Below are 26,952 nucleotides of genomic sequence, written 5' to 3'. Positions count from 1 at the left end.
TCCCATACCATATATCATCAATAACATCATCAGACTCTTGGAGTTTATTTACCATCAGTGCTGACTTCTTTAAAACAGCCTCCTGTTGAATGTGCCTAGTGTTTGGTATTGGACCCATGCATGGAAGCAGGACTTCTGCAAACAGCCTTTCTTGAAGGAAACTTGCAAAAGCTCAGCCAGTTTATTTGTTAGACTGGCAACTCTCTAAGGAAGTGCTCTTACAATAAAGCCTGTTACTCAGGCTTTGCACCCTCTTCCCCTTTATACTGGCTATGTCAACCAGTCTAACCCTCAGAAAAGAAACTATGATTTCTGTAATAACTGGAGTTCCTGTCTAAGGGCAAGTAGAAAAATTCCTTGCATTGATACCCCCCCCACTCCCCGCCTCCCCCACAAAAGGTAGTTGAGAGCCAAGTAGCTGTTCTGCTTCGCTGCCTCTATGGTTTGGACAATATAGGCGTGAACTGGAGCATAAGAAACAAGAAGCAGTGTTGTTCCTCATACAAGCACCTTACACACCGGGAGGCTTTGCAGAGCACTGTGAGAAAAGCAGACATTAAGCAAGTGTTTATTTTTATATCCCATCAAAGATTCTGTCCAGCTCACTGCTGTTTAAGTGATGAATTTCTAAGGTTTTACTCCTTGGGTTTATTGTGGGTATTTTATATATAGTATATATAAAATGTCTTTTATTCCTACAAAATTTCATAGAGAAGAATTCTTTATTCTGATAAAGCACTTTATATATATACACACACACATTCATATATATATATGTCATGCTGATGTCATTCAGTTGGAACTGGAGCATATTATGCTATTTATTTTGGTTGAGAGGGATGACACTATGTTGAACGCTACGTCTGGGGTTCCCAGTGCCAGTTGGGGCCCTGATGGCTTTGATTCCTTCCCTTAGGATTTACATTTAGTGATGTCTGGCTGCAAAAATCACAGGTAACAAAGACTATCTGGAGCCCACCACCACAGCCATGGGATATGTGAAGTTCTACTTACAGGGAAGGAAGCCTCCTACAAGGCCATCAGGGTCAGTGCTGAAAAGCAAATGTGTGCCCCAGGTTTTATTCCATGGTGAGCCTGGCCAGAGTTGGGTACTGGCTGATGTTACACCAGCACACTGCTTTAGGCAGATATTGAGCATGGAAGCAGGGGGAAAATAAAACCCAGCATCATCCCAGCTGGAAAACTGGTTTGGCAAACCACCTCCAGAGCCAACAGCTAATTATAGCAGGGTGATTTGCAAAGCTTTCCAGGGATCACAACTTCTAGTTGCTGTTAATTTGCTGCATAAATCATGACCGCTTCCAAGATCTTGCTGTTTCCAGCTGTTCTCCCTCCTTCTCTGTTGCTCCTTTTGCTTTGTGATGTCTGCACATCTGTCAAGGGTTATCTGCTACTCCAGCACGGGACTCTGCTCCACAGCTGCCTGGCACCATTGCTGGCCTCTACCTGGGCGCAGCAGACAAGTCCTCTCAGTGAAAGGATACTCTGAGCTTCCCGCGGGTCTTCTACAACATCCAAAACATCACTGCATGGAGCCCAGGCTTCTCAGACAAAATCACTCTTTCCTTGGAGGGGCAGTCAGCAGTTACATGCCTAACATTTAGTGATGTCCTTTAGTGATTGCCTTTTAACGTGCCTTTATCCTATGCAACAAGGTCCTGTGCCTTTATCCTATGCAACAAGGTGCTGGATGCTGAGCCCTGCTGCAAAACTCCTGGGCTATAGAAATCCCACAGCCAGAGAATGGAAGCAGGAAGAATTTGTGCACTAATCAGGTGCTGAAGACCTGGAGATGTCACCTGAAATCACACAGTGAGTCTGTGGCAGAGTCTCAGGCTGCACTTTTGCCCACTGCATTGAACATGAAACCAGCATCATTGCTGGCCATCAGCATTGTCTTAGTCTGCCAGCCTGGACTGGAGCTCGGTGTGGCTCAGCTGCACCAGTTCCCTGGCATCTCCCTTGAAGATGAGTTTCTCTGCACATACAATGGGCCACGCCCAGATTTTGCTGAGGCACAGGTGGCGTGAGTGCTGCCGATCTCTCAGGGATGACTGTGAAATTTCATTACAGCAACAAATATTCTGTTAGGTCTGCTCTTTCTCAGGGCTCCTGCACCAGTAATCTGCTTCTTGGAAAGCACACAAAAAAACCCCAGCTGGGCCCAGAAGGAGCTGCTTTGGAATGAGAGAGCAGGGGATGATAATGCAAGGAGAGTTTGGCCAAAGCCTATGGAGCAGACCTGAACTCCAAGGCCTGGCCTTGACCTAGGCAAGAGCAAAGTGTGATTGTGATGGTCTGTGGACCTTGAATTAAAAGTAAAGTTCTGGAAACAAAACAAACATTTCAGACACCCCTGTTCTGGTCTGCGAAGGGACACACCCCACTGTGTGGCTACAGTAGCCTTCTGGGCTGGGTGTGCTGGTGGCACACAGCTGCCAACTTCTCTTGAGCAGAAAATTAAAAGGAAAAAAAACATACACTTGCTGCAATTTTTCAGCTGTAGCCTTGCTGGCTGCACTTTTCCACTTGGTCAAGATAATTCTCGACCCTAAACTTGTCTTCCAGTGATGATGTAATTTTTTTTTTTACTTTTAAGTTACCAATTATCTATACTGAAATGTACTGCATTCATTACATCTTTATTAGGCCTTCCCTTATTTACTAATAAAAATATTATATAAAGTATTACCTAAAATCTTAATAAAACTCAGATACTCTGCCAAAGAAAATCATTAATTTGGCTTGATATGAGTTGTGCTTGATGTAGCCATGATACAGGTGTGTTGGTTGTTACTTTTTCACTGATTAGTCAGGTATTTTATAGGTTACTGACTGCATTTGTATTTTTTTCATTAATGGATGTAACAAATTGATCTAGTTCTCTTGGCCCTCACCTCTTTCACTTTTTTCCTCCCTTCCTCTTCCCAGTCCCACTCCTCATTGAATTCTGAAATGTTGTTCAACTTTCCCAAGTGAGTTTCTTAGGATACTTTGTCAGGCCCTGTAATACTGGAAACAACCAACTATATTCACTTTTGCTTTAAAAAAACATTTAAGTTTTTCCCATTTTGCCATTGAAGTAGGGTTGGGATGATGTTTCAAAGCAGTTTTAATTGTTGCTTAGGCTGGAGACCTTCAGTCTCTGATTTGTGGTCCAATTTTCCCATAGAAGTGTCACACATATAAGTGATCAAAATACATGAGGAAGGGCCGAGTCAGCACAGCTCCATCTAAACCCACGTCCAGTTTCTGACAGCAGTCAACAGTGAGTGACTAGGAAGGAAAAGAGAAGGACAAGCACACTATTTCCCTGAAGTACTTTCCTTGTTTGCCAACAGCTGGTAGCCAAGACAGTTTCTGAGCTAAATGAGAAGGTTGTTCTTTTTAATAGCCCTTGGTTGTTTTATTCTTGCAAGATTTTCTTCCACTCTTGTTCTGAATCCATGAAAACTTTTAGTGGCACCAAATCACCATTTGCAAGAAATTCCAAAATTCACTAAATGTGTCCAGAGACCAATTTAGTTTGTTGTTTGATGGTTACTTCTTACCTCCTCTGTGTGCCTCATAAAGGCATAGCCAGTGAGCATCCACCTCTGACCTCATCATTGTGAAAAAGTCATACTTTATCTCGGTTTTCTGTTTTTTTAACCTTTGTTCTCTTTAATTCATAAGAGCTTCCCTCTTATCCTGTGTTAGTTCAGTCTTAAAGAGCCTGTGGGTTGGAGTATACTGGACCTTGCATTTCTCCCTCATCTTATACACATCCCTCCCTTCTCCATATAGATGAAAGGCTGGCTCTCCTGACACTTCCAAGTAAAGCAAAGGTCTGGGGTTTCTCATTAGCATCATAGAGCTGCACCAGATGTCATCTGTAGCTGAAGGAGTGTGTCTCTTTGCTGGCAGCAGGCAGATGTCATGCAGGGACCTTCACTGGCATGACTTGAAGCTCAGATCTCCTCTGCCAAGGAAACGGCTGAAGCGGTGTAAGGCCCTAATTACCGCTGCTGTGCCCGACAGGGCTGGCACGTCATGGCACACTCGGTGCACGAGCGCACAGCCCGCCCTTTTAGCACAGGCTTTCCTTTGCCAGCGGGTCCGACCAAGAGGTGCACATGTGAACAGCAGCCAAGGCATGGCCACATTACACAGCCTGTTCTGCTGCTGTGGGAATGGTGATTTCCAGCCCGCAGAGCAGGGAGCCAGCTGGGGCAGCACCAGCATAGCTCAGGGCAGTCAGCTTTGCTGGAAGAACCCTCAAACAGCCTCCAAGCAGCCCTGAGTCCATGAGCCCCATGAATGTGGGTTGCTGGCTGAGGCCAAAGCGTGTCCTATTAGAGTAGCAGCAGGATGCCCAAAGTAAACCCTGCTTGTGATGAAAGGAAGGCAATTAAAATTCCACTTCAGTTGCCTTCCTGTCCCACTTCCTAACCTTCCAGCAGCAGGTGATTAGCGGGGCTTGCCTTCTGCTGCCCTGGCCCAGCTGTGCCAGCAGAGCCTGCAGCAGGCGAGCGCTGCTCCCACAGCACAGCTGCCGAAGCACAGACAGGACATTGCGACTCAGCTGTCGGGTTTGCCTCAAGTTAACTTAGAATGAGCTCATTTTTCCAGTTTTCAAATAATTTTGCTCTTCTCCTACCAAAGTTTTTGGCTGTGAACTCCCTCGCTAGCCCTGCTGTTTAAAGATTTCCCATGTTCCTGCCCAGGATTTCCCAAGCAGGAAACCAAAAATGCATGCTGTGCAGTAACATCAGCGTGCCTGTATCATGCTACAGTCTCGCGGCCTACCAGATGTGTACACTAGGTCATCTGTGCACAAAATTCCTGGCAAAACACCTGCTTCCCTTTTCCCAGCCAGGCAGTGCTGTAGGGAAGACAGCCCTGCAAGACACAGGGAAGCTCTACCATATCTACAGGTGCCTGCACTTTGTAAAACTTCCTTTGCTGTCACAGATCAGCTCACAGGGATGAGTTACACCATCCAGAATTTAGTTCCATACTGCACTCTTGATATCTGCCTGTACACACTTTATCATTAATTTTTCACACTTGAGCACTTTGGAGCAATGAACACAACAGGCAAAATGCTCTTTTTAGTTTAAAAGGCAACTCAAACTACTATATTGAGGTTTTTTGAAACAAGCTTTGAAGTTTTGTCTCCTTGCAGTCACCATATGCCATTCAGATTTTAAAAAAATGAAAGAAAAATTTAAGAAATCCCCTAAACAATACAAGTGAGTTTCTCTTCCTCACCAGTTAAAGCAACCGCTTAAGTGGGATGAGCCAAAAATACTGCACTCTGTACTCTAAATAGGGGGTGGAATTTATTCCTGTAAAGTAGTTTGCTTTGGCCTGAAGCACTTGGAGGTAGCTGACCCTGGGCCCCACAACCTGCTAGAACCATTCTGTAGGCGGGAGTTTCCCTAGCAGTGATTTGCTGATTGTCTTGGACATCCGATGGCTAAAGGATAGTCATTCTTGTAGAGCAGAGTACTGGAACTGTAAGAAAGGACTGTGCTGAAGAAGGGGATGTGCCAAGGAGAAGAGGAACAGCTTGAACAGGATTACAAATCCCTTCAGAAATGGGAAGGGTTTGAAACATTTACTAGCGGCAGATCAAAAGCAGAGAGAAAATGAGCAGCTGCTCCAAACTAAAAACTGCATCAAGCTCATGCTCTCTACTCCCCCAGAAGCGAGGAGTAAATCACATTGGCATCATCACTCCTCATTGATCGGTGTTTTTCCAGACAGATCCCTCCCTCAGTCTATCGACCGACCCTTTGAACTCAAGCTGATCTGAGGACACAAATTCCGCAGTGTTTTTTTAAGTTAGGTTTATTTAGCAATAGAAGTATGTACATGTAAGAGAATCCCCTGCAGCACGAGACATGCACAAAGCAGTGAGGGACTGAAAGTGGTGCTGCTCAATAGCCTTCCTCATCACCTGTCATCCCACTTTACTCAGCGGCAGGGCCAAGATTAGAAACGAACAGGCGAGAAATTTATCAGTCCATGTGGCAGAGTCTTCAGGCAGAGCCTCCCAGCAACCGGTATTAAAACAAGCGGGCGCCATAGCCAAATGTCTGTTTTATGCCCTCGAAGTAGTAGCGCTGCCAGCCTTGCTTTGTTCTTTCCTCCTCACTGGCAGGAATGCCCTTGCCTTCCAAGCACACCTCTGTCTCACCACCTTTGTCGTGGAAGTTCAAGGTAATGGTTGCAAAGTGCCCTAGAGGAACCAAAGCAAATCTGTCAGCAGTGTGCAGTACAGTGTAGACAGCCCCAACGAGCTGCATTTAAAAGACTCTTGAGGATCCTTCCCAGAGGATCTACTTATGACAGCTGCAGGCCTTCCCTAGAAACACAGGGAGGAGAGGGCTCCCTCTTCATGGGGTTCAAAGCAGTTGCAGCCACAGCTGAGCAAGCTGCCACTTCATCCTTCCTAAGCCCTGGTCACTGCTCCAAACAGTGGCTGATGATTCAGACATGACAGTCTGGGATAGGAAGGTGAGATGACACTGGTGCAGCTCCCAGAACACCGTGTGCTCCCTGATCATGAGCCAGAATACAGTGTGGCAAACAGGGCTGGAATTCTTCAAACACAAGCAAGGGCAGTTAACACCATAGTCCATTTTTTGACTACTTACCAGCTGGCCAAGATTTAAATCTCCATTTCATAACAAGTTGCTTCTCAGGAACCTTGACAAGAGAGAGAAAGACTGCGTAGTAATTTTTTGCAAGTCCTGCAGTCTAATAGAAAAACAACTGGAACTGTGTTGATATGAAGTCCTAGAGATCACTTGAGAAACACATTAAGACAGAGGGAAAAAGACTTTAAGTGTCCTTTTCAATTGTGTTCTAGAAAGGTAGGCCACAGTACAGCCGCAAACACCAAGACAGGGCCCCTGTGCAGAAGACTTTAGTGGCAGTTGGGCCAAAGAGGAAAATGGTCTATCTTAAACTATCTTTAACACTCCTCCAACCCTTAATAAATAAGTAAAATCATACCAAGGTAGGGCAGATCTATGACTGGTGGCCAGATTTTCTCCCAGACTGAAATCCCATCTATTAATCCATGCTATTAGGAAAGATTCAAAGGCCACAGAAGTTACAGACAACTACTGGGCACCAGGTAGAACTCCACAGTTAGCTGACAGAAGCACTGCTACAGAACTGATACCTCAAAATTACAAAGGCTGCCTCTGGACAAGATGCATCTGCACTAGTTAGTACTTACTAGGTCAACAAACTCTCCTGTGACACTGCCGTCCAGCAACTGAAACTTGCCTCCTTTATCGGCCTCCAAGGTGGCTTGTGCGTGGGTGAAAGCTTGGACCATCTGAAAAGAATTCAGGAGACCTGTATTACTTGACATTATCTGCCTACAAACTTTTTGCCTAATGCCTCCCATCCAGGTAAAAAATTTCTGGAAGAGGAGGTAAGTCACAAAACTACAGAGTATGTAGAGCAGAATATGTAGAGTTGCAAGAACCCACAAGGATCATCAAGTTTACCTCTTAGGCCTGCACAGGATCATCCCCAAGAGTCACACCATGTCCCTGAGAGTTATCATCCAGACACTTCTTGAACTCTGTCAGGTTTGATGCTGTGACCACTTCCCTGGGGTGCTCCAGTGCCCAACCACCCTCTGGGTGAAAAAGCTTTTTCTAACATACAACCTAAACCTCCCCTGACACAACTTCAGACCATTCCCTGGAGTCCTGTCACTGGTCACCAGAGAGAAGAGATCAGTGCCTGCCCCTCCTCTTCCCCTCACAAGGAAGTTGTAGAGTGCAATGAGGTCTCCCCTCAGTCTCTTCTCCTCCAGCTGAACAGACCAAGTGACCTCAGACACTCCTTGTATGGTTTTCCCTTAAGGCCCTTCACCATCTTTGTTGCCCTCCTTTGGACGCTTTCTAATGGTTTAATGTCTTTCTTACATTGTGGCACCCACAACAGCACACAGTACTCAAGGTGAGGCCACACCAGGGCAGAGCAGAACGGGACAATCTCCTCCCTCGAATGGCTGGTGATACTTTGCCTGATGCCCCCCAAGACATGGTTGGCCCTCCTGGCTGCCAGGTCACTGCTGGCTCATATTCAACTTGCCACTGACCAGGACCCCCACGTCCGTTTCCATGACACTGCTTTCCAGCATCTCATTCCACAGTCTGTACGAATATCCAGGGTTGACCCATTCCAGGTGCAGAATCCAGCACTTTCCCTTGTTGAACTTCACGTTTGGTGATTGCCCAGCCCTCCAATTTGCTGTGGTCTCTCTGCAGGGCCTCCCTGTCTTTCAGGAAGTCAGTAGCTCCTCCCAGTTTTGTGTCATCTGCAAACTTGCTCAGTATCCCTTCCAGTCCTTTGTCCAAGTCATTGTTGAAGATGTTGAAGAGCACAGTGCCCAAGATGGAGCCCTGTGGAACCCCACTAGTGACAGCTCACCAGTCCGATGCCACCCCATTCACTATTACCCTCTGTGCTCAACCTGTGGGCCAGTTGCTCACCCACTGCATGGTGTGTTTATCCAGCCGTGTGCTGGACGGTTTGTACAGAAGGATACTATGAGAGTCAATAATGTAAGGTCTTCAACAAAACACAGAAACCCCGCCCTGGCCAGAAAAGCAAGGTTATAGGCACTACAGCAGAATTCTGCTTGCCCAGGGGAAGGAACCCCTAGCTTTCCAATTCTATGCAGTGTTCTGAGTCACACATGGACTTACTTTGTTGATTTCTTAATGAAACCTAGATCTAAAAAAAGATAATATTTTTTCCTTTGTTTTCCTTATCAAAATAGAAGGAACAAAAGGCTAAGACAATTTTTAAATTGCACAATGGTAGTCTCTCTTCCTAAACTATGTAATAGTGTGCAGGAGAGGGAAAGCTATCCCCAAAGTACACTTTAATACCCACCTAACCTTAAAAGGAAAAAACAAAACCAAAGCACAAGCACAGAACCATAAATCCCAAGTGAACTGGCCACATGCAATAAGGGATACACCTACGGATAGGTGCTGACAGCAGCCTGGAACTGGCTTCTGGCTGACATTAATCCCCTTGTCAGCTGTGTGAAAAGATGCATACACAAGCTTTAACCACCTCCTCTGAAGACTAATTTTCTTATTATTCCGTCCTCATGGACTGTGAGTGTCCTACAGAATGCCTTAGGAAGCTTCTTAGGAAGAACTTCCTGTATGTAAAGAACAACTCTCAGAAGAAGCCAAACATTACCTCCTGAGTAACGAATACCCGGTACAGTTCCTCAGGAGATGTTAAAAAGGTGTCCTTCAAGCTGATCTTACAGGTAGGGATCTTGACTCCTATGGATTTGGACTGCGATGCGGCAGGACTGCTCTTAGCAGCCATCTAACAAAACAACAAGCAAAACAAACACACACACACTTTTTTTCACGAAAAAAGCAAAAATCAGTAAGTGGTTCACATATCCAAGAGAAAAAACAAAGGCTTTTAGGTTTTTTGTAAGGACGCAATTAGATACAACCATATTCGAGTGCAAAAGGGAGATTTATCATTCTGCTTGGAAGAAACATCATGTCCTGCAAATGGAAACAGTCATGTCTATACCACAGATTGCCAATTCCTGAATGTATACAGCCTATACACAACACAGGTTGCTCCTGTAAGCCCCAGTATCTAATACCATGTACCTTTCTTCACAGATCCCAAAGCATGTTTGCACAGTTTTGTTTACCTTGCGGTCTTCTGCTTTAGGAGCCACCTGAGGTGTTGTTTCCATATGTTCACCATTCACTGTGGGCAAAATCATGCCCTGGGTGAATTCTGGAAAGAAAATGTGCCAATGAAGCCAACAAAAGATCAAGTAAACCTTTTAATTGTTCTTTGAAATACACAATCAAAAAGGGTTTCCTGGTTTCCCCCCTGCTCCTGGCTAGCATCCATGACTTGAAACAGTTTCCAGAAAAGGAAAAAGACCTCTTTTTACAAGCAATTAATTATTCTTGCCCTCACTATGCTCCACCAGAGGCCCTGTCAGAATCTATCTACCCCAACAATTAGGAACTTACCTCCTCTTGGTAGCTTAGACACACCATCTTCCACATGCTGCTCTAGCATTAATGTTAGTTAGCCTTAGACTTCTGTAGCTTTTCTTCTCTCTCTAATATAATTGCAATCACATCTCAGTACTTTTGCCTTGTTGCTCTAGAAAAAGTATTTGTCTGACCAAACCAAGCTTTTCCATTTCTCTTTAGATTGGCTCTTCATTTCTCATAATGTTGTAGTAGAGATTAGTTACTTCTGGCTCCCTCTTCAATTTATCTTTTTTGACACCAGATGACAGGACTACACAGGGAAATGCAGGGACTGTCTCACCAATGCCCTGTCCAGCAGCACTAGCATTTTGTAACTCCACCAGAATCTTCAGACTCGTTCAGAATTACGTTTGCTTTTTTTCCAGCTCCGCCACTTCTGCCTTTACCAATTATATAACATTTTGCCTTTTCTCCTTTCTCTTCATCTGTTCAAACTGACAAAGTTCCATTATACAGTAGAATTTTATCATGTGTATAACCTTGTATCCCACAATACTTGGTTCCCACCTACTCTTATTTGTTACAGCCCACAAGATCATACAGTTTTTCCTGATTGACATTCTCATCTTCCACTGGGTGACTGCATCTCCCACCCTGAACACTACAACACCTGAAAAAAATCAGCATACAGAAATTTGATCCTAGAAAGTCAGCCATCAGTGATGGTTGTACCCAGCATATCTAGCACATGTAGTGTAATATAGGTAAATCAATATAAAAAGCAACTGTGAGTTCTCAGCCTGTATTTGAGAGGAAAGTCAAACTTAACCAAGATACAGTGATTTAACTCCAACTGCTAGACTCAGATTTAACTTAAAAAAAAGAAATTTGATCCAGTTGCTGAGAAAGCTCATTAAATAACACCAACAAAAGCTGCTGAGCAATTTCCAGACACCAGATATTCTAAAATCTAAGTAGCACTAGATGCCTTTATGAGTGTGGCAAAAAAGAAAATAACACAAACTGGAGAAGACATTGCCTTCCAAGGGAGTAAACAAACTGAAGGCCCAGTTGTGCCACAGGCAGTAACCATGTCACTGGGGTAGCAAACACATTTTACTGGCTTTATTTTCTATATAGTTCAGCTTCAGCACATGAAGGACGTTCTCAGTTTTAAGACATAAGTCCAAAAATACTGTTTATTACTGGGTTACCACTAAACCTGTGCCACAGTGTCTAGACACAGAAGAGTTTCTTGCCAAATCCTAACAATTTCCGAAGAGACAGAAAAGTTGCTATTACTGCTCTGACACCTTCCTGTTGAGATGGGGAGAGGAACTCCTCTTGTTACCCCCATCCTTTCTTTAGCTTTAGCCCATATGGGTTCCCATAACACTTCTCCCTCTCAGTTACATACCTGTTTTGAGAGTGCTGATGTAAGTTTTCATCGCATCTCTAATTTTTTTTGCACCCTCTTGCCTCATCAGCGTCTTCAAGTTAGTGTCAGGCTCATCTTTAGCAAGGCTGACAAGGATCTAAACAACAAGGACAAGTATTAACAATGCCATACTTGCACAGTCCTTTTGTTACTCAGTTCAACATCACAGCTGATGTGTTTCAATTTAGTTTCAGCTAAACTTTCACAATCAGCAATGCAGTTTTATTCACCTTCCACTTCACCTGTCTCAGCCTACAATAACAGGCTGTGTACCTAAATACCTTCATGTGCTACAGAGCCCTTACATCTAGAAGACAGGAATAATTTGATAAAGATACAACATGATGTGGAGCAACTCTCTGTCAGAGTGCAGCGAGAGAACGAAGCATGACGGTTTTAAGCTGAAAGAGATTAGATTTAGATTAAATATGGGAAGGAAATTGTCTGCTGTGACGGTGGCAAGGCACTGGAACAAGTTGTTCAGAGAAACTATGGATGCCCCATCCCTGTCCTAGACGAGGTTGGACAGGGCTCTGAGTAACCTGGGCTAGTGGAAGGTGTCCCTGTTCAAGGCTGAGAGGTTGGACCTAGGTGATCTTTAAAGATCTCACCCAACCCAAACCATTCTTTGATTCTGTTAAATTCAGCAATGTCTACTAACATGGAAGGAAATATTAATGCTGTAAATATTCCTGTTAGAACAGCCATACAGCCAGCAGCATTAGTCTTCAGTTGTGCTTACCTCAACTTCATCGATGTCATTTTCGTCCGAGAGATTAGGAATCTCCACATAACCTTTGTACTTCACTCCAGTCTTTGAAGTGCCTGCAATGACAATTACGTTGTGCAGATCAACCCTTCTTACTCTGGTAACAGCAAACTTTTATTATTATTTCCAAAATGAGATAAGTATCCTTATCCTTAACATTATACACGAATCTGACCTTGAAACAGGAGGGGAGCACATCACTCACCAGTCCAGGCCAGCTTGATAGCCCACTCGTAGAAGAAGATAAGTTTCCCTTTTCGGTTGTTGATGGAGGCCTCTCCATCCAGTTTGCTCACTTCTGTTACCTCACAAGCCCCTTCCTCACCCTCCACCCTGACAGGCAGGAGAAGAGTTTTCAGCCGCTCCGTGGACCAGTTGGAAGCATCCCGCTCTGTCCTGCGGGAAAAGCAGACAGGGTGAGAATCTGGAACAGGCCAGCAAACACCGGGACCATCCAGTGTTGCCTGGTCCTTGTCTCCCTGCCCCGCTCCAACACACACACACAGAGTCCTTCCCCATGGCACCCCCACACACGCATGGAGCCGGGGGACGTCCCGGGGGATCAGCCCAGACACCCCCGCCTCAGCACCAGCGCACAGGAAGGGGAGGGAAGGCGGCGGCCCTGCCCAGGGCCCCGCCGGGAGCACCCCTCGGCCCCGGGCCTCCCCGGCAGGCCGTAGCGCGGCCGCCCCGCTCACCAGTGCCAGTTGTTGACGTTGGTGGCATCCGCCCGCTGCTCCACGATCCAGCGCGGGTCTCCCTCCCCCCACTTGGCCATCGGGACCGGCACCGCCGCTTCAGCTCCGACCGCCCGTGGAAGCTGCTAGAACGGCCGCACCGCCTCCCGCCTTCCGCCCGCCCAGGGCCTTTCCGGCACGCCCCCGCGGAGCGACACTTGTCTTATTGGTTCCGCGTGGTGTGTTGGTTCCGCCGCGCCGCCGACAGCTGAGGCTGCAGCTGTGGCTCCCGTCCCGTCGCGGCTCGTCCCCGCCGGAGCACAGCTCTCGGTAAAGGCCCGCAGCTCTCGGCACAGGCCCACGGCTCCCCGAGTGCCGAGCCCAGCTGCCGGCCCGGGCCCCGCACCGCCGCGCGCGGCCCGCTGGGAGTGGTAGTCCGGCACCGTGGCCCGCGGGGCACGGCGGGACCAATAGTGGTGGCGCGGGGAGGGGCCGCGCTGCGGCCGGCGGGAGAACTACATGTCCCGGGGTGCCCCGCGCCGCTGCCGGCCCGCCCCGCCCCGCCGTGCGGGCGGAGGCGCAGCTGGAGCGGGAGGGGCGGCGAGGTGAGAGCGGGGCCAGGGCGGTGGGATCGGGATTAGGGGCGGGGACCTGGACCTGGATCGGAACCAGGACCAGGAGCAGGACGAGGACGAGGGGTGGGGGCGATGATGGTGATGCCCCCGAGGCAGCCGCTCGCTCCCTCTTTCCGCTGAGGCAGCCGCGCGGTGCCGTTGCAGATGAGCAGGGCGCGGGCGGACGAGGAGGAGTACTGGCACAGCTCCAAGTTCCGGGCTTTCACCTTCGACGATGAGGATGACGAGCTCTCGCAGGTAGGGAAGGTCCGCCCCCCTGAGACACCCGCGCCGGGCAGGGCCCCGTCGCCCTCCCGGCCCAGGCCTGGCCCCGCGCATCGCTTGGGCTCCGTGCTCCATGGTGCATGGGACCGTCGCCTTCTGCCCTGTGCCGAGGGTACCAGGGGCTCCCGTCTCGCCCCCCACAGTAGCTAGTCCGAAATCTCATCAGGACTGTGGTTCCCTTCACGAAGCTGCATTTCTTCCTGGTTGAGCTGTTTGTGTCTGTGTAGGGGAACCTTCGGGTTCCCAAGGTGAGGAGGGACTACTGTGTCTGCTAAACACCTACAGGACTAAAACACCTCCTCCAGAAGAAGCAATGGAAGCTGAAGAAGCTGTATTCAAAGCTCCAAGGGATGGTAACGGGAAACAAAGTGCACTCTTCAACTCCGGTGGTCCTTATTCCAGCTCTTTTGTCCATAGCTAAAGGAATCCAAACGGGCAGTGAATAGCCTTCGGGATATCGTCGATGATGATGATGATGACCTCGAGAGGGTCAGCTGGAGTGGAGAACCTGTGGGAAGTAAGTGCAGAAGTAGTGCAAGTTATCCTTGAGACAGAGAGAGTTTAAAATTACTGCTTGAGTCATGTCACTTAGGTCAGGAGTATTATTTGCTATCTAATCCTGCATATCTAATCTGATCCTAATCTCCCAGGTCAGGTTGTGAGCCTGAGTGAGCACTGGATTTACTTGAGTGGATCCACTTAAAAGAGAGTGAGCAGAAGCCCAAATTAAGTAAGGAAGAGGAGTGTAGACAAGTGGAGGGAATGCACCATATTTTTTCTAATATATAGCTTACAGCAGGTATTTTGGAGGTTATGGTTTGATATTCATCATGCTCAGGTGGCCTGCGAGATTCTAGGTGATCATTTCCTTCACAACACTGCCTGAAATGGCACCATTTAGAGTTTTCTGCGTTTTGACCCCACAGCACTTTAAGGAGATATTCCAAGGTTTAATGTGTATTTATAGAATTACTCTTATGCTTGAAATTTGAAAGGGAACTGTAAACATTAAGTAAGTGTGTTTCTGGTGTTGAGGGGAGTGAGCTCACGGCCCACACACTATACTGTGGGCTGCTCTTTGGAGTTCATGACCCACAGAATATGTGGCACTTACTAGCCGGTGCCAAACAATGAAAATTTACACATGGATCACCCAGAGGACCTTCAGAGACTCTGATCTTCTTGTCCTTTGCTGTAGCTCCTCCCACAGGCCATTTCTTTTCCTGCCCAAGGTATCTCTACCTCTTGGGTTTTTTCTCTATCACCCTGGTTCTAAGATGGGTGTTGTGCAGTTGCATGAAAAGAAGGGGAACTGTGTCTTAAACAATCAGAAGGAAGACACATTCCTTGTTGCTAGCAGCGTATGCACACTGATAGCTGTTTTGTCTCTGTGGGAAGTCTTCTGGTGTTAGGAAAGTCTGTTCCTAAGCTTCTGCAATTTGAGGTAGGCCAAGGACTCTCTGTCTTGCTTTGTACTTTTAGAACAAGGACTATGCTTTGCCCTGTGCAATATCATATAAATGTTGGGTGGTCTGTGCATTTTTTTACCTAAGCCATAACCAGCTGTACAACAGTGCTGAAAACAGCCATTTCTGGAGGACAACTTGCAACCGCTTAACAAGCAGTATTACATGAGACTGGGCTTCTGCATGGATAGATGCCCTGCATCTACCTAATGCTGAGGGTCAGAGTTACCAAGATGTGCTAGGGCAGAACTGGCCAGCACATACTTGGTAACATTCCTGCCATGCCATAAGATCATTCTTTACAGACTCTTTTTCTCTGTTATAAATGACCTTTGTCTGCACACAGGTATCTCCTGGTCAATCAAAGAGACAGCCTCTGGCAGCACTAGCTCGCTGGAGGGCCGAGACTCCAGCCTACAGAAGGGCTCTTCCTCCTATGCTGCGTTACCCAAACAAGCTTCTTCATACTCCCTAAGCAACCTGTTCAAAGGTGAGGATCATCATATACCATATGGACAAATGAGTTTTTGCTCAGAGTATCAAGGGGCAATTGTGCTATCTTACGTAAATTGTTTTATTGCAAAACAGGAACGTTCCATCTTGCCTCAGGTTAAGAGTGTATTGGTCACTAGTCAGAAACTGGAGACTGCCTTGTGCATGAGAGATTGCATGCTTTTGTGGTATGGGAGCAGGCTTTGGAAATTACAGCTTCTTAAAATCCAGGTTCCACAGAACAGCAGAGTAGAGCACAGCACTGTACAGCAATCCATTTGATTAGTGGAAAAGAGCAAGCTATGAAGGGACTGGCTTGATCCATGTAGCCCTCATTTGATCTTCAGTTCTGTAGAGAAGACAGATTGATTATCCTTTATTTGGAGCTCAGCTGGCTGCTGTTGATGTTGGTTCAGCAAACGTGTGGTAGCAGCAGTGGCAGCGTAGCTGGTTACAGGGAGAACTGTGCAGCAGGCCTTGGACAAACCTACACAGCTTGAAAGAGTTCAGCACTGTTGTCTCACAGCCAGACAACAAAACAGCTTTTACTTTGTCTCTCTTTCTCTGAGGTGGTTTTTTACCCTCAACTTTGATAATAAAGTGGTAAAGGCATTCAAATTGCAGCCCTGGTAGATGAAGCTGTCCATGGCCTATGCAGTGCTGTGTGCTTGAGCTTCTGCTCTGCAGGTAGATGAGTGCATTCAGGCATTCTAACTTCTTGGCCTCAGCACCAAGAGGGCAGACAGGGACGAGGTGTGATATGGTTTATGATGCCACAGGAAACATCAAAGCCTTGCACTGTAAGCAGGTGAGCCCAAGCTGTGCCAGTGTCATGTGAATCACTATACAGAGTGGCTTGTTCTATAGTGGCATAGCTGCAGCAAACTGGCTTGCAGTCCAAGCTTATGTTCCCTGTGGAAGAGATGTTGCTGGTGAGGAGACAGTCTCACATCAGTGTTTGTTTTTCTTTCAGGACGAAACAAACTTCCAAGTTTCCAGTCTCTTTCAGATGGTAAGCTTTGGATCCCTGCCTCATTTTGGGAGGGGCGCAGATTTACATAAAACAAAGCATTTGCAAAAAAAGGGAAGTGTCATCTGCCTTATGGGGCAGAAAGAGAAACTGAAACATGGCCTGTCTGAAAGTTCAATCATGGATTTTTCTTTCATCAAAGAAATTAAAAAATTGGCATGATGATTTGGGGTAATTTCTTACGTACAACTGACAGCTGTTCACTTTAGAGCAATGTTGTGTTGCCATTTGGTGCTTAAGTTGGGTCTTCTACCATGAAAACCAAGAAAAGGATGGTTTTGGAAATGGATGTGAATCTGGATTTTGATGTGCTACTCAGCTATGCCTTTCCCTCTCAGCCCTCACTGACACTGGAGTGAAAAACTATGCCCCAGAGCTGCGCAGACCAAAAGCTGAGTACAAGGTGAGCAGCCTGTGCTTGTTGTATGCTGAGATCAGAGAACTTCCTGCTCCACTGGTTTCATGGGAGGTGATTAATTGGTATTTCGGACAGCAGAGGGCAATGCAGGGAATAGGACAGAAAGCTGCAAGATGCAGCCTTACAGTAGTTTAGGTATTCTCTGCTTTTTCTCAGAAGTAAGGAGCTTTGCTGGGTGTCTTGGTTACTCCTTCTCATAATGAATAGCCCAGCAGTTTTTGTGAAAAGGATTTCTAAACAGTGCTTTGTTTCTAAACTGCTTTCATGCTGGGTTAGATAAACAGGCATCACGTGTGCTTTTTACATTTTTAAATCTGAAAGCTTTGAAATTTCTTTTCATCAGTCACTGGGACAACACAGAGGGAGAGTTCCAGCTGAGGAGAATGCGGAATGTTTGTCTCCCATATCGGCAGTGTTAGGTGTTGGAGAATCTAGTGGATTTTGGGACTGGGTGGATTCCTTCTGCTAGGTGTGAGGTTGTAGTTCCACGTCCCTAGGTCCACCTAGTAACAGGACTGAGCACATGTTCCCTACAGATACAGACATGCACAATGGGAACACAGCCGCCTGGATGGATTAACACAGACAGAAACCAATGCTTTTACAAACAGACACATAGAGTAAACACTCCAGCTTGATCCTGAGCCTCCTTTCTGTCTAAGCAGGATTGAATTCCATTAGTGGAACATAGACACACTCTATGGGTTCCTCCAGCAGCTGGTCTTAGACATCTGGTTTGTTTTGTAGCTAAATCTCAGATCCCAGTCTCCTCTGGTTGCTGGCACTTGGACCCTTGAGCCCCTAGGGTTCAAGGTCCCATGCCAATTCCTGGTTCTCAGACTGCTTATTCTGCTCACTGGCTGATGGATCTTGAAGTCCACTAACATTCATTCATATGAGCACATGGACTTGAACAAGTAGGGATTGGCTCAGTTGGTTAGAGCATGGTACTTTTCTGTGGGCCTTTTGGCTCACAGTTGTAATTCAGAAGGCTGAATTACAACTGCTGGCTTGAGTGCCTCACAGAGACCTAGACGCATTTATGGAGTCTGAGTTCAGGAGTGACTCAGACCACCTCCACTTTTTATCCACTGCTTTTAGGTCAGTGTCTGCAGGCTGCAGGGGAACAATTTTGGTTATTGCAACAGTGGTAGCATATTGCCTTAAAATGGTCTTGCTACAGGCTTCAATGCCCTTGTCACATTGCACTTGTCTTACGCGACTCTGTGCTGTTGTCCCTGTACTCCCTGTGCTGCTGTGGAAGGCTCACCAGCAGAAGTCTGAATCCTAACGTGAAACTGACTCCTTCCCCCTCAGTTTTGGGTTTGTCTGTTTTGAATGTATTTTGTTTGTCCTTCTGAAAGCAACATGGGAGTTTTAATTTGCAAGGAGGACAACCTGATGAAATGCACTTCAGGATATGACAAAGGACCTTTCTGAGGCAACAGAAAGGCTGTGTTAATGTATGAGACTTTAGCATCCCTCCCCACCAGCATATGCAGAGTCTGAGGGCTCAGAATCTGCACCTCAGCACTGTAGGGACATCCTACTAACACTTACCCTGAAGCAGCTGAATAATAAGTGTGAGAGGCTACACATCGGCCAGCACTGATGCAGCACAAGTGGAAAGCAGCTTGGAGACTGCTGACATGATCTGGCCTCTTGAGGCTTAAAAGCACTTTGTTTCTCTTGTGGCAGGATTACAGCAGTGACTGGAGCCCCAGAGATACAGTTAGGCGAATGCAGAGGGGCAAGGTAAGGACTTTCCATTCCCACCTGCTTGTAAGAGATGGAGAATGGGTTTACACTTTTCTATGCTCCTGGCTGTTCCAGGAGCAGGGAGGGGATCTGTGTTTCTTGCAAGACTTAGCAGGGATGGTGCTCTGCCTGTCTGTTGCTTTGCCAGGTGGCAGTGCTGGGATCACACTAGCTCAGGAGCAGCAGGAGACCTTCAGGGCTTTGTTGCTTTGTTTACTTGAGTTGTCCCCTCAGCGAGGCTCTGACAGGAGGTATCTATACTGCTGTGTCCCTCTCTACCCTTTCTGCTCTCTGGGCCTAGGTTTATTTTAAAAATCTGAGGGTGTGGGGCTTTATCTCCATTCTCAGTGGCAAGTGGAGGAAGGAAGATAGAATTGGTCTTGGTTACACTGGAACTGGAATCTTAGTCTCAGCTGCCTCAGTGTGCAGAGAGCACATAGGGAGGTTGTGGTTTTACTCTGCATGTGTCTCCTCAGGCTGAGAGGCCACAGATGTGGGGTAAGAAGAAGGGAGAAAGTTACAACTCTACTCTCTGTTTTCCTCTATGGAAAGGGCCCTGCAGAGTTTTCTTCTCCTGTCAGAACTAGTGGTTCATGGTGTACAGGAAAGTTTTGCTGTGTTACAAGGGTGTTTGTGCTGAATATACATTGTCTGCTGTCCTAGATGGGCATTAATGAAGGCTGGCTCTGCAGCTCCTTGGGACAGATTTCCAGGGATTATGCAGCCTGTGGTTTCAGCTAAATGAGAATTTCTCCTCTGGTTGGGAGGGCAGTTATTCATGTTACTGAAGGGCTAACGGGAGGAGGATAGATAATACCTTGTGGGTTGGTTCAGCCTGAAGACTGTCTGATTCCCCATCTGCCTGCTTATACCTCTTCTATCTCCAGGTCTGCTCTCTAGAGAGATTTCGCTCCCTGCAGGACAAGCTGGTGCTCTTGGATGAAGCTGTGGCAGGGCACGATGGGAATGTCATTACAGCTGTGAGTCCTATTGGGGCCATAGAGGGCTGGGACTTCTGGATAATCCCACAGAGGGTGCTTGTGAGAATGCATTCAGTTGGCCTCACAGTCTTGCAAGTTAAAACCAGTGTTTAGTTAAAACCAGTTACTGACAAGTGTCAAAGCTTAAGACCGGGAAGTTCCATAGTATTGCTGGCTCTTCTGCCACTTTGCAGAGTTCATGTTAATTCGGGTTAATAATAAGGAACCTGATCCATCAGCCTTACAGATCTTTGGAGTAGTTTCTTGAAGGTCAAAGTTTAGTTTGCTAATTGCAGCACAGAAAATTTGAGGGGTCTCACCATTTTTTCTGGCTTCTAAGACATCAGACAGTAAATGGGATTGTGTCAGAGCTTCCCTCATCTAGGATATTTAATCCCTTGGATCTTGCATGGAAAAGTTTTTCTTTGTAAATCTTGGTCCCACTTACCTAAGCTCCAAAGTAGGAGCTTAGGCAGGCATCTAGGCAGCTGTAGCCCTGGCTCACTGTTTGTCCTGAATCTAGTGGGTACCAGAATTCATTTCAGTCCTGTAAGAGCTTCCCCAAGCCTTGACCAGTCTGCTGTATGTTTGTTTGTCTGTCTGTCTTAATTCTGAGCTGCCTGTCTGTGCTCACAGGTCCTGATATTCTTGAAACGGACACTACGGAGAGGTGCGTGTGACTCAGGCTGGGGTTTCTATAGTGTGTTTCAGTTAAGGGCAGAGGAGCTAATTCTTTCACTGGGTGCAAGTCACAAAGAGAGCAGCTGGGGTATTGCCGTGTTTTACTGAGCAAGAAATACTTGTAATGAGTGTAATGTGGGAGGGGGGACAGTGATGCCCACAAAGAGCCTAGAGAGGATCTTTAAGCATTGGTAAGTGGTGGTGATGGGGTGAATGAAAATCTGTAGAGGTAGCACGTGGATGTGAATTCAGCTGGCAGCCCAGTGAATGGGCTCCTATGCTCTAGCCTCCAAGACTGTGACTTAAGATGGGATAGGGTTGTTGAATCCTGCCAGTGACTTGCAACTCCAGGCACTGTGCTTAGTCCCCTCTGGCTCGGTAGTGCTAACTTACTTTACTCACCTGTACATAATCTCTCTCCCCTGCAGAGATCTTGTTTCGGGAGCTGGAGGTGCGGCAGGTGGCCTTGTGTCACCTGATCCATTTCCTTAGAGAGACGGGTGAGCAGAAGTTGCTTCTGGATCTGCTCAGGTGAGGCTCTTGACCCATCCTGTGGCAGGGCTGAGCACACTGCTTGGAACCTGCCTCCAAGTTAATGCTTGATCATTCCCTTTTGCAGGTTCCTAGACAGGACTGAGGAAGTTGCTGTGAGTATTCCCAGGAGCATAAGCTCCTTTAGTGAAGAGGGAGTGTAGTGGGCAGGTAGAGGCTGGCTGCAGGGTGTCTGGTAGTCAAATGAGAGCTTTCCATCCCCATTTTGCCCTCTGGAATCCTGTATCTCCCAAATCCATGAGAACAGACTGCTTCTTTACCCTCTCTCTCCAGCTGTCCCAGTATCGGGAGCACTTGAACATCCAGGATGTAGAAAAAAGGAGGGAATTTCTAAAAGGCTGCATTGGGTAAGAAGAAATGCAAGAGGGTGGGAGGGATGTGGGTGCTTCACAGAAGGTGATAGTAAAGAAAATTAGACTCTGTCCCAGTGCCACAGCTTATGTGGTTTGAGAGCTGACGTTGGTTTTGCCTCAGTGGGAGTGCCGTGTTGCAGGCACAATGTAGACCAAAGAGGAGGTGATCTCTAGTCCAGCACCTTTTGCTACTTACTTGGGGGCAGAGATGCTTCAAAGGACTTTCTGATTGTTGACCCCTGAGGTTGTGCAAGATGGAAGTTTGGGTGCCTGAGCACTTGAGGAAGTGTGTAGCATCCACTTCAGGTTCTATGAGAGGTGCCACATGTTTCTTTCTCTGGAGCCTGTCTAGGAGGGAGCCAGTTGGAGGGGGCACTGTGACTGGGACTTGAGTACCTACTAGCCACTCAGGCTGGGGAGAATGGGAGCTGTTCCCACATCTCTGTCTGTGGGGAGCTTGTTTGGTAGAGAAGAGCATTTTTCCAAGTGTACTTAGAAGTGAAGGATGCTGTACTTGTTAAGAGCTGGTGATAATGTCTCCCTCCTTCGTGTTCTGGCCAGGCTGCCGTTCTCAGCTGAGGATACCTCCCACGTCCAAGACCATTACACCCTGTTGGAGCGACAGATCATCATTGAGGTATGAAATCTTCCCTGCTGGTCAGGGGATGGCTGGGATTACCTGTGATATCTCTTTCTGTCCCCAACTTTGGATCTAACCAGCCTGCCCTGGCTAGTGTAGTTTTAACTGCTCTCCAAGCTACATGTGAAATACCAGATCTGAGACTTCATAGCATGTTGAGGCTGTGCTTGCACATTACCATCACAACATTCTCCCCAGGCCACTATCCCACAGCTAAACAGGCAGTTCCCCTGGCTCATGTTCCCCATCTGTCTTCCTGATTCTGCAGGCTAATGATCGGCACTTGGAGATGTCTGGGCAGTCAGAGATATTTCGGAAATATCCTCGCAAGGCTTCAATTCTCAACATGCCACTAGTGACCACCCTCTTCTATTCCTGTTTCTACCACTACACAGAGGCTGAGGTGAGGATGATGTGGGAGAAGACAAGGGTTACATCTCATCCTTGTAGCCCTCAAGATGTGAGGTGGTCAAGCTGGAGCATGTTAAGGAAATAAAGGGAGACATCCCTCAGACAGACCTTGTCTGGGACCAGTTTTGAGTTATGTTTTGTGCTCTGAGACATTCAGCCTGGAATAGCTTGTCAGGGAGTTGCCTCCTAGAAACCACTGTCTTTTTACATCCTGCTCCAAGGAGCCAGAGTTGGCCCTAAATCCCATTAGGTTTAGGTGGGCAGTACTGGTCTTGGAAGTGCTGGAGTTACACCAGTTGAGGATGTAAGGAAACCAAACTGGTGGGAGAGAGCTAGTTGCTCTCTTCTGCCAGCTGGTTCCCCTGTGGCACTGATATGAGCAAAAAGCAGTAAAATCCTGGGGAGGTTCACCCTGTGCAAGGCCTTACAACAGGTGTCTGAACCTCTCCCATGGCCTGTCCTGCTGAGTTTGCACTAACTTGTCTGCTTTCTCTAGGGAACGTTCAGCAGCCCCACCAACCTGAAGAAAACATTTAAGGTGCGTGAGTCTCCCTCTGTTGTGGCAGCAGTAGCTGAAAACATGCACAGGCAAATTGTATGCAGTAAGGGGGCTCAGTAGGAGGAATTTGAAGGGCTCAACACTGAAATATGGAGGGGGGCATGGCATCCTTGTTGAGCAGGACCCTTCTGGAGCCTAGAAAGGTAAGTGGGAGCCATGTGGAGACTTTCAATGGAAGCACCCTGTCTGCAGCAGAACTTGCAAATCCCCACTTCATACTCCCTACAGTGCTGGCTGTGGCCTTGGTCAGTATCTTGCTGTTTTGCTTGGCTGTTGATGTGGGTCCTGACAGGGCTGGGGCAGATGCCATTCACGTCCAACCTACACAGGCTTTCTGAGCTGTGCTAGTGCTCTGACTGCAGCTTTCTGCCTTGCAGATTCCTGATAAGCAGTATGTGCTGACTGCCCTGGCTGCCCGTGCCAAACTGCGAGCCTGGAATGATGTGGATGCCCTCCTCACCACCAAGGTGAGCTGCAGAAAGCTTTGCTGGGGACCCAGTTCCAAGTACTGTATCTGCTACTGATAGCTGGCTTTTTCTGGAGTTACTGGACAGAGTGGTTTTATTTTAGCAGAGCCTAGCACCTCTTCTGCAGAGTGTTGCAATACATTTCTCCTCTCCCTGTGTAAGACCTCTGCTGGGCCTAGCTTGACTGCAGCAACAAGGCTGGAGAAGGGCCCTTGAGCTCCGTTACCAAAGGGTTTACAGGCAGCCTGTGCCCAGCCCCTGCATGAAGGGCTCTGCCAAGCATACATGTCTCAGTTTAAATGAGACACGGGTGCTTTGCTGAGGATGAGTTATGAGGAAGACCCAAACTCCTCCCTCTGAGCAATTGTAAATCTGAAATTAGGAGGCTCCAACTGAGGGAAAAAAAAAATTGTGGATAAGGAAAAATAACAGCTCTTTATTAGAAGATATATGTAGATTGGCAGAAGCAATGAAAGAAAACAAGTAAAACAACCAAACAATACTCCTATACCCACAAATAACCCCCTTCAAAACAAACCAATAAACAAAAAGGTGAACATTTCAGTTTTCACCCTTTGGTGCAATTCTAACCACAGTCAACAGAGGGCGCTGTTGGATCACCAGAGATGCAGAGCTTGTAGTGTCCTGTGGGAAGAGCCCTGTGGGGCGCTGTTGGATCACTGGTCATTGCCATGTTGGAGACACCCTCCTGGGTGTATTGGAGAAACCAAAAATGCATTTCCCTTCCCCCCCCCCACTAGGAAAGGGGAGAGAGAGGAGGGAAAGAAAAAAAAAGAACAAAAAAAAAAGTCCTTCCCAACGGGAACTCACTCTGTTCTGCTGGCTGAGTCGTGCGGTATAGTTTTTCTCTCTCCCTTTGTGCACAAGAACTGCTGCCAAGAAAGAAACAAACAGGAATGGAGAAGGGAAAACCTCCCAAAACAGTTCCTCTCCGATGAAAATCCAAGCAGAATCCACAGCTGACGGACAGGCTGAGAACAAAAAGCACACTTCCAGCTCCAGCAGCCAACCTGAACTCCTCCCCCCCTGTTTCCCAGGAGTTGAGAGGAAAAAAAGTAAAAAGAAACTCCTCACCCCTCCCCAAAGACAAGGTTCTGAGGTCCATCAGCTAGGAATGTGGCCTTACCAGCAACTTCTTTTGTGTTACTTAACTGCCCATTCAGCGTTCCCTCCACACAGGGGGCAAGTGGGGAAGGAAAAAATTCCCCCTTAGTTTTTAAGAACCAGTGAAACCTTGACAGTGCATTTGATGGCTGGTACAGTATGTTGCTGGCACTAGGAAAAAAGCATTTTCCTGTGGCTGGAGGAATTGCCCTTCTGGTTTAACTAAGGTATGGTTCTTGTTTCAGAACTGGCTGGGCTACACCAAGAAGAAGGCACCTATTGGCTTCCACCGGGTTGTGGAGATGTTGCAGAGGAACAATGCTCCTGTGCAGGTAAACAAGGAAGCACTGCTTATGTCCTCTTGCCCTTTGTTAGGATTTGGTGTTTTAATAACTCCCTAAGTGAGCTGCTTCCTAGTTTGGAGTGGGAGAACAGTTTGCCGAGCTGCTGGCTCTGCCGGGTGGGCACAGCACTCGGCTGAGCGACCCATCCATCATCAGAAAGTGTGGGTGATAGTGAGGGCTGGGTCCTAGGTCTGACTGCAAGTGTGAACTCTCTCGCTTTGTGAGAGAGTTCTCACCTTTCTTTGCTACGTTGAATTTTCTCTTGCTTAATCTGGCTGGCAGTTGTTAACCTGATCCATAGGAATGAGGTAGCCTAGGACTCTGAGCTTTGTCAGCAAAGCTTTACTGCCTCTGGGGTCCTGAACAATCTTTTCCAGGTCACTTGTTCCCTTAGGAAGGACAGGGTCAAGTCTGTGTGACTGGCAACCTTGAAAGGTTTTGGGACTAAGGTGAGAGAACAAGGCGAGAGGTACCTGCAGAAGGGAGCTGAGACATTCTTCCATCTGGGGCAGGTGCTGCAGGAGTACGTGCGCCTGGTGGAGGATGTGGAGACCCGGTTGAACCTTGCTACCAAATACAAGTGCCATGATGTTGTCATTGAGGTAAGCGCCTGCTGTCTGTGTGAAGAGATGGGACATGAGCCTGCTTTTTCTCTCTTAGCTTTTTTGTGCTCTGCCACATGCCATTGCTGTCATGTGCCTGGTGTGGTTTCTTGATCCCTGTGGCCTGGGAAAAGTGAAAAAGTTCCCAGTGGAAGTTCAGTGAGCCAGGAGAGTGACTCCTAGTATTTGTGTTATGAAGTAGTTCTGTGCTGGGAACTTGATGGGGTATTGTAGAGTTGCCCTGCTCATCTGCAGGGCACCAACTGTGGAAGTGTCCACTCAGCTGGGTGTTGGTTTTGCTGTTTATCTAGACCTACAGGGATCTAAAGGATCGTATCCAGCTGATAGCATATAAGTGCAAGGTGGAGCGGGGCTCTGCAGAAGAAGAGAAGATAAACAGTATTCTTAACAACATGGTAAGAAGTGCTTACTTTTTCTTCCAAAAGCTCTCATCAGAAATAGACATAGATAAGGTGTGAGGGCATGGTTGTCCTACATACTTTCTGTCCCTGCTGGGAAGCTAATCTTATGATTGGGGTTGCATTCAGCATAGGAACGTGCACATTCACGTGCACATGCACAATTCAGCACATTCAACTACTGGAACGTGCACCCTCTGGTCATAGCAGTCCTTGTCAGGGTTTGGGAGTCACTAACTTGGCCTCTAAGGGATCTGTGTTCAGCATTGCTGTTAGTCATGTCTTGTTCTCTCTTTTAGCAAATCCGGTGGAAGAACTGAGCACCTGTGAAGGAGCCTGTTTGGCCATTGCCTTGTCAGTGAAAGCAGAAACTGCAAAACCCAGTCCAGTGCCAGCAGAGCAGCTCTGTTTCTAATCATTGCATGATCAGCGTTTGTCAGTGACAGTGGGTGCCTGTGGCTTGAGGAACAGTGGCATTCAGGCTGGTTGAAGGCAGCTACTCAAATGTAGCCATCAAAATCATGGTACTGATCCATCAGGGTTGATTCTTTTTGGAATCTAATTGTCTTTGACTTGGCTGTAAGCCAGGCATCACTTTTGTTTATGGAGGGAAGTTGCTAGGCACAGCAAGGTTAATGTTTGCTCTGGGTGGTGCCTGGGCTTATTCTTGCAAGAGGAACGGTCAGTCACACTTGTGAGTCTTTCCACTGGACAGTGTTGCCCAGTCCCTGTAACACTCAAGCTGGCTTGGGCATCACCAATCATGGCTGTGGCTGGAGTAAAGCCTACTGGACCTAGTTCTCCTTGTGTCCAAGTATTGGAGGAAAAGACCAGCTGC

At 47.3% G+C, this 26,952-nt stretch overlaps 2 protein-coding genes across 3 annotated transcripts; one reads left to right on the top strand and one right to left on the bottom strand.

Moving 5' to 3' along the window:
• Nucleotides 1-5,840: 5,840 nt before the first annotated feature.
• On the bottom strand, nucleotides 5,841-13,126 carry AHSA1 (activator of HSP90 ATPase activity 1). Of its 2 annotated transcripts, none has more exons than XM_027883667.1 (9): nucleotides 12,940-13,126; nucleotides 12,447-12,637; nucleotides 12,215-12,297; nucleotides 11,452-11,569; nucleotides 9,734-9,822; nucleotides 9,253-9,387; nucleotides 7,256-7,357; nucleotides 6,666-6,717; nucleotides 5,841-6,247 (listed from the first exon to the last, which is right to left on the bottom strand). In XM_027883667.1, the coding sequence occupies exons 1-9, from the start codon at nucleotides 13,017-13,019 to the stop codon at nucleotides 6,075-6,077; spliced, it is 1,023 nt and encodes a 340-aa protein (XP_027739468.1). In that variant the 5' UTR covers nucleotides 13,020-13,126; the 3' UTR covers nucleotides 5,841-6,074. The 2 variants fall into 2 exon arrangements, with proteins under 2 accessions (XP_027739468.1, XP_027739469.1); XM_027883668.1 differs by having other exon boundaries at nucleotides 5,851-6,247; nucleotides 12,447-12,632; nucleotides 12,940-13,077.
• A 348-nt stretch (nucleotides 13,127-13,474) lies between these two features.
• VIPAS39 (VPS33B interacting protein, apical-basolateral polarity regulator, spe-39 homolog) lies at nucleotides 13,475-26,636 on the top strand. Its single transcript, XM_027883666.1, has 20 exons — nucleotides 13,475-13,523; nucleotides 13,698-13,790; nucleotides 14,235-14,334; nucleotides 15,630-15,773; nucleotides 16,749-16,787; nucleotides 17,144-17,208; nucleotides 18,922-18,978; nucleotides 19,869-19,961; nucleotides 20,598-20,631; nucleotides 21,071-21,173; nucleotides 21,262-21,289; nucleotides 21,468-21,541; nucleotides 22,109-22,184; nucleotides 22,456-22,590; nucleotides 23,095-23,136; nucleotides 23,535-23,624; nucleotides 24,995-25,081; nucleotides 25,606-25,695; nucleotides 26,007-26,111; nucleotides 26,414-26,636. The coding sequence occupies exons 2-20, from the start codon at nucleotides 13,698-13,700 to the stop codon at nucleotides 26,432-26,434; spliced, it is 1,476 nt and encodes a 491-aa protein (XP_027739467.1). The 5' UTR covers nucleotides 13,475-13,523; the 3' UTR covers nucleotides 26,435-26,636.
• The last annotated feature ends 316 nt before the right edge of the window (nucleotides 26,637-26,952 follow it).

The sequence above is a fragment of the Empidonax traillii genome, unplaced genomic scaffold, assembly GCF_003031625.1.
Source record: "Empidonax traillii isolate 1590-97213 ecotype Southwest subspecies unplaced genomic scaffold, ASM303162v1 scaffold132:size1788729, whole genome shotgun sequence".
NCBI lineage: Eukaryota > Metazoa > Chordata > Aves > Passeriformes > Tyrannidae > Empidonax > Empidonax traillii.
Note: the sequence above shows the minus strand (reverse complement) of the source record. Positions and strands in the feature narration are given on the sequence as shown.

Excerpts from the sequence above, each read along its gene's own strand:
- AHSA1 (XM_027883667.1), bottom strand. The coding sequence starts at position 13,019 with ATGGCCAAGTGGGGGGAGGGAGACCCGCGCTGGATCGTGGAGCAGCGG. Across the intron at positions 12,298-12,446 it reads TATCAAGCTGGCCTGGACTG|GCACTTCAAAGACTGGAGTG; the intron begins GTGAGTGATGTG and ends TTGTCATTGCAG. Across the intron at positions 6,248-6,665 it reads ATTTAAATCTTGGCCAGCTG|GGCACTTTGCAACCATTACC; the intron begins GTAAGTAGTCAA and ends TGGTTCCTCTAG.
- VIPAS39 (XM_027883666.1), top strand. The coding sequence starts at position 13,698 with ATGAGCAGGGCGCGGGCGGACGAGGAGGAGTACTGGCACAGCTCCAAG. Across the intron at positions 16,788-17,143 it reads TTTCCAGTCTCTTTCAGATG|CCCTCACTGACACTGGAGTG; the intron begins GTAAGCTTTGGA and ends TTTCCCTCTCAG. Across the intron at positions 20,632-21,070 it reads GAAACGGACACTACGGAGAG|AGATCTTGTTTCGGGAGCTG; the intron begins GTGCGTGTGACT and ends TCTCCCCTGCAG.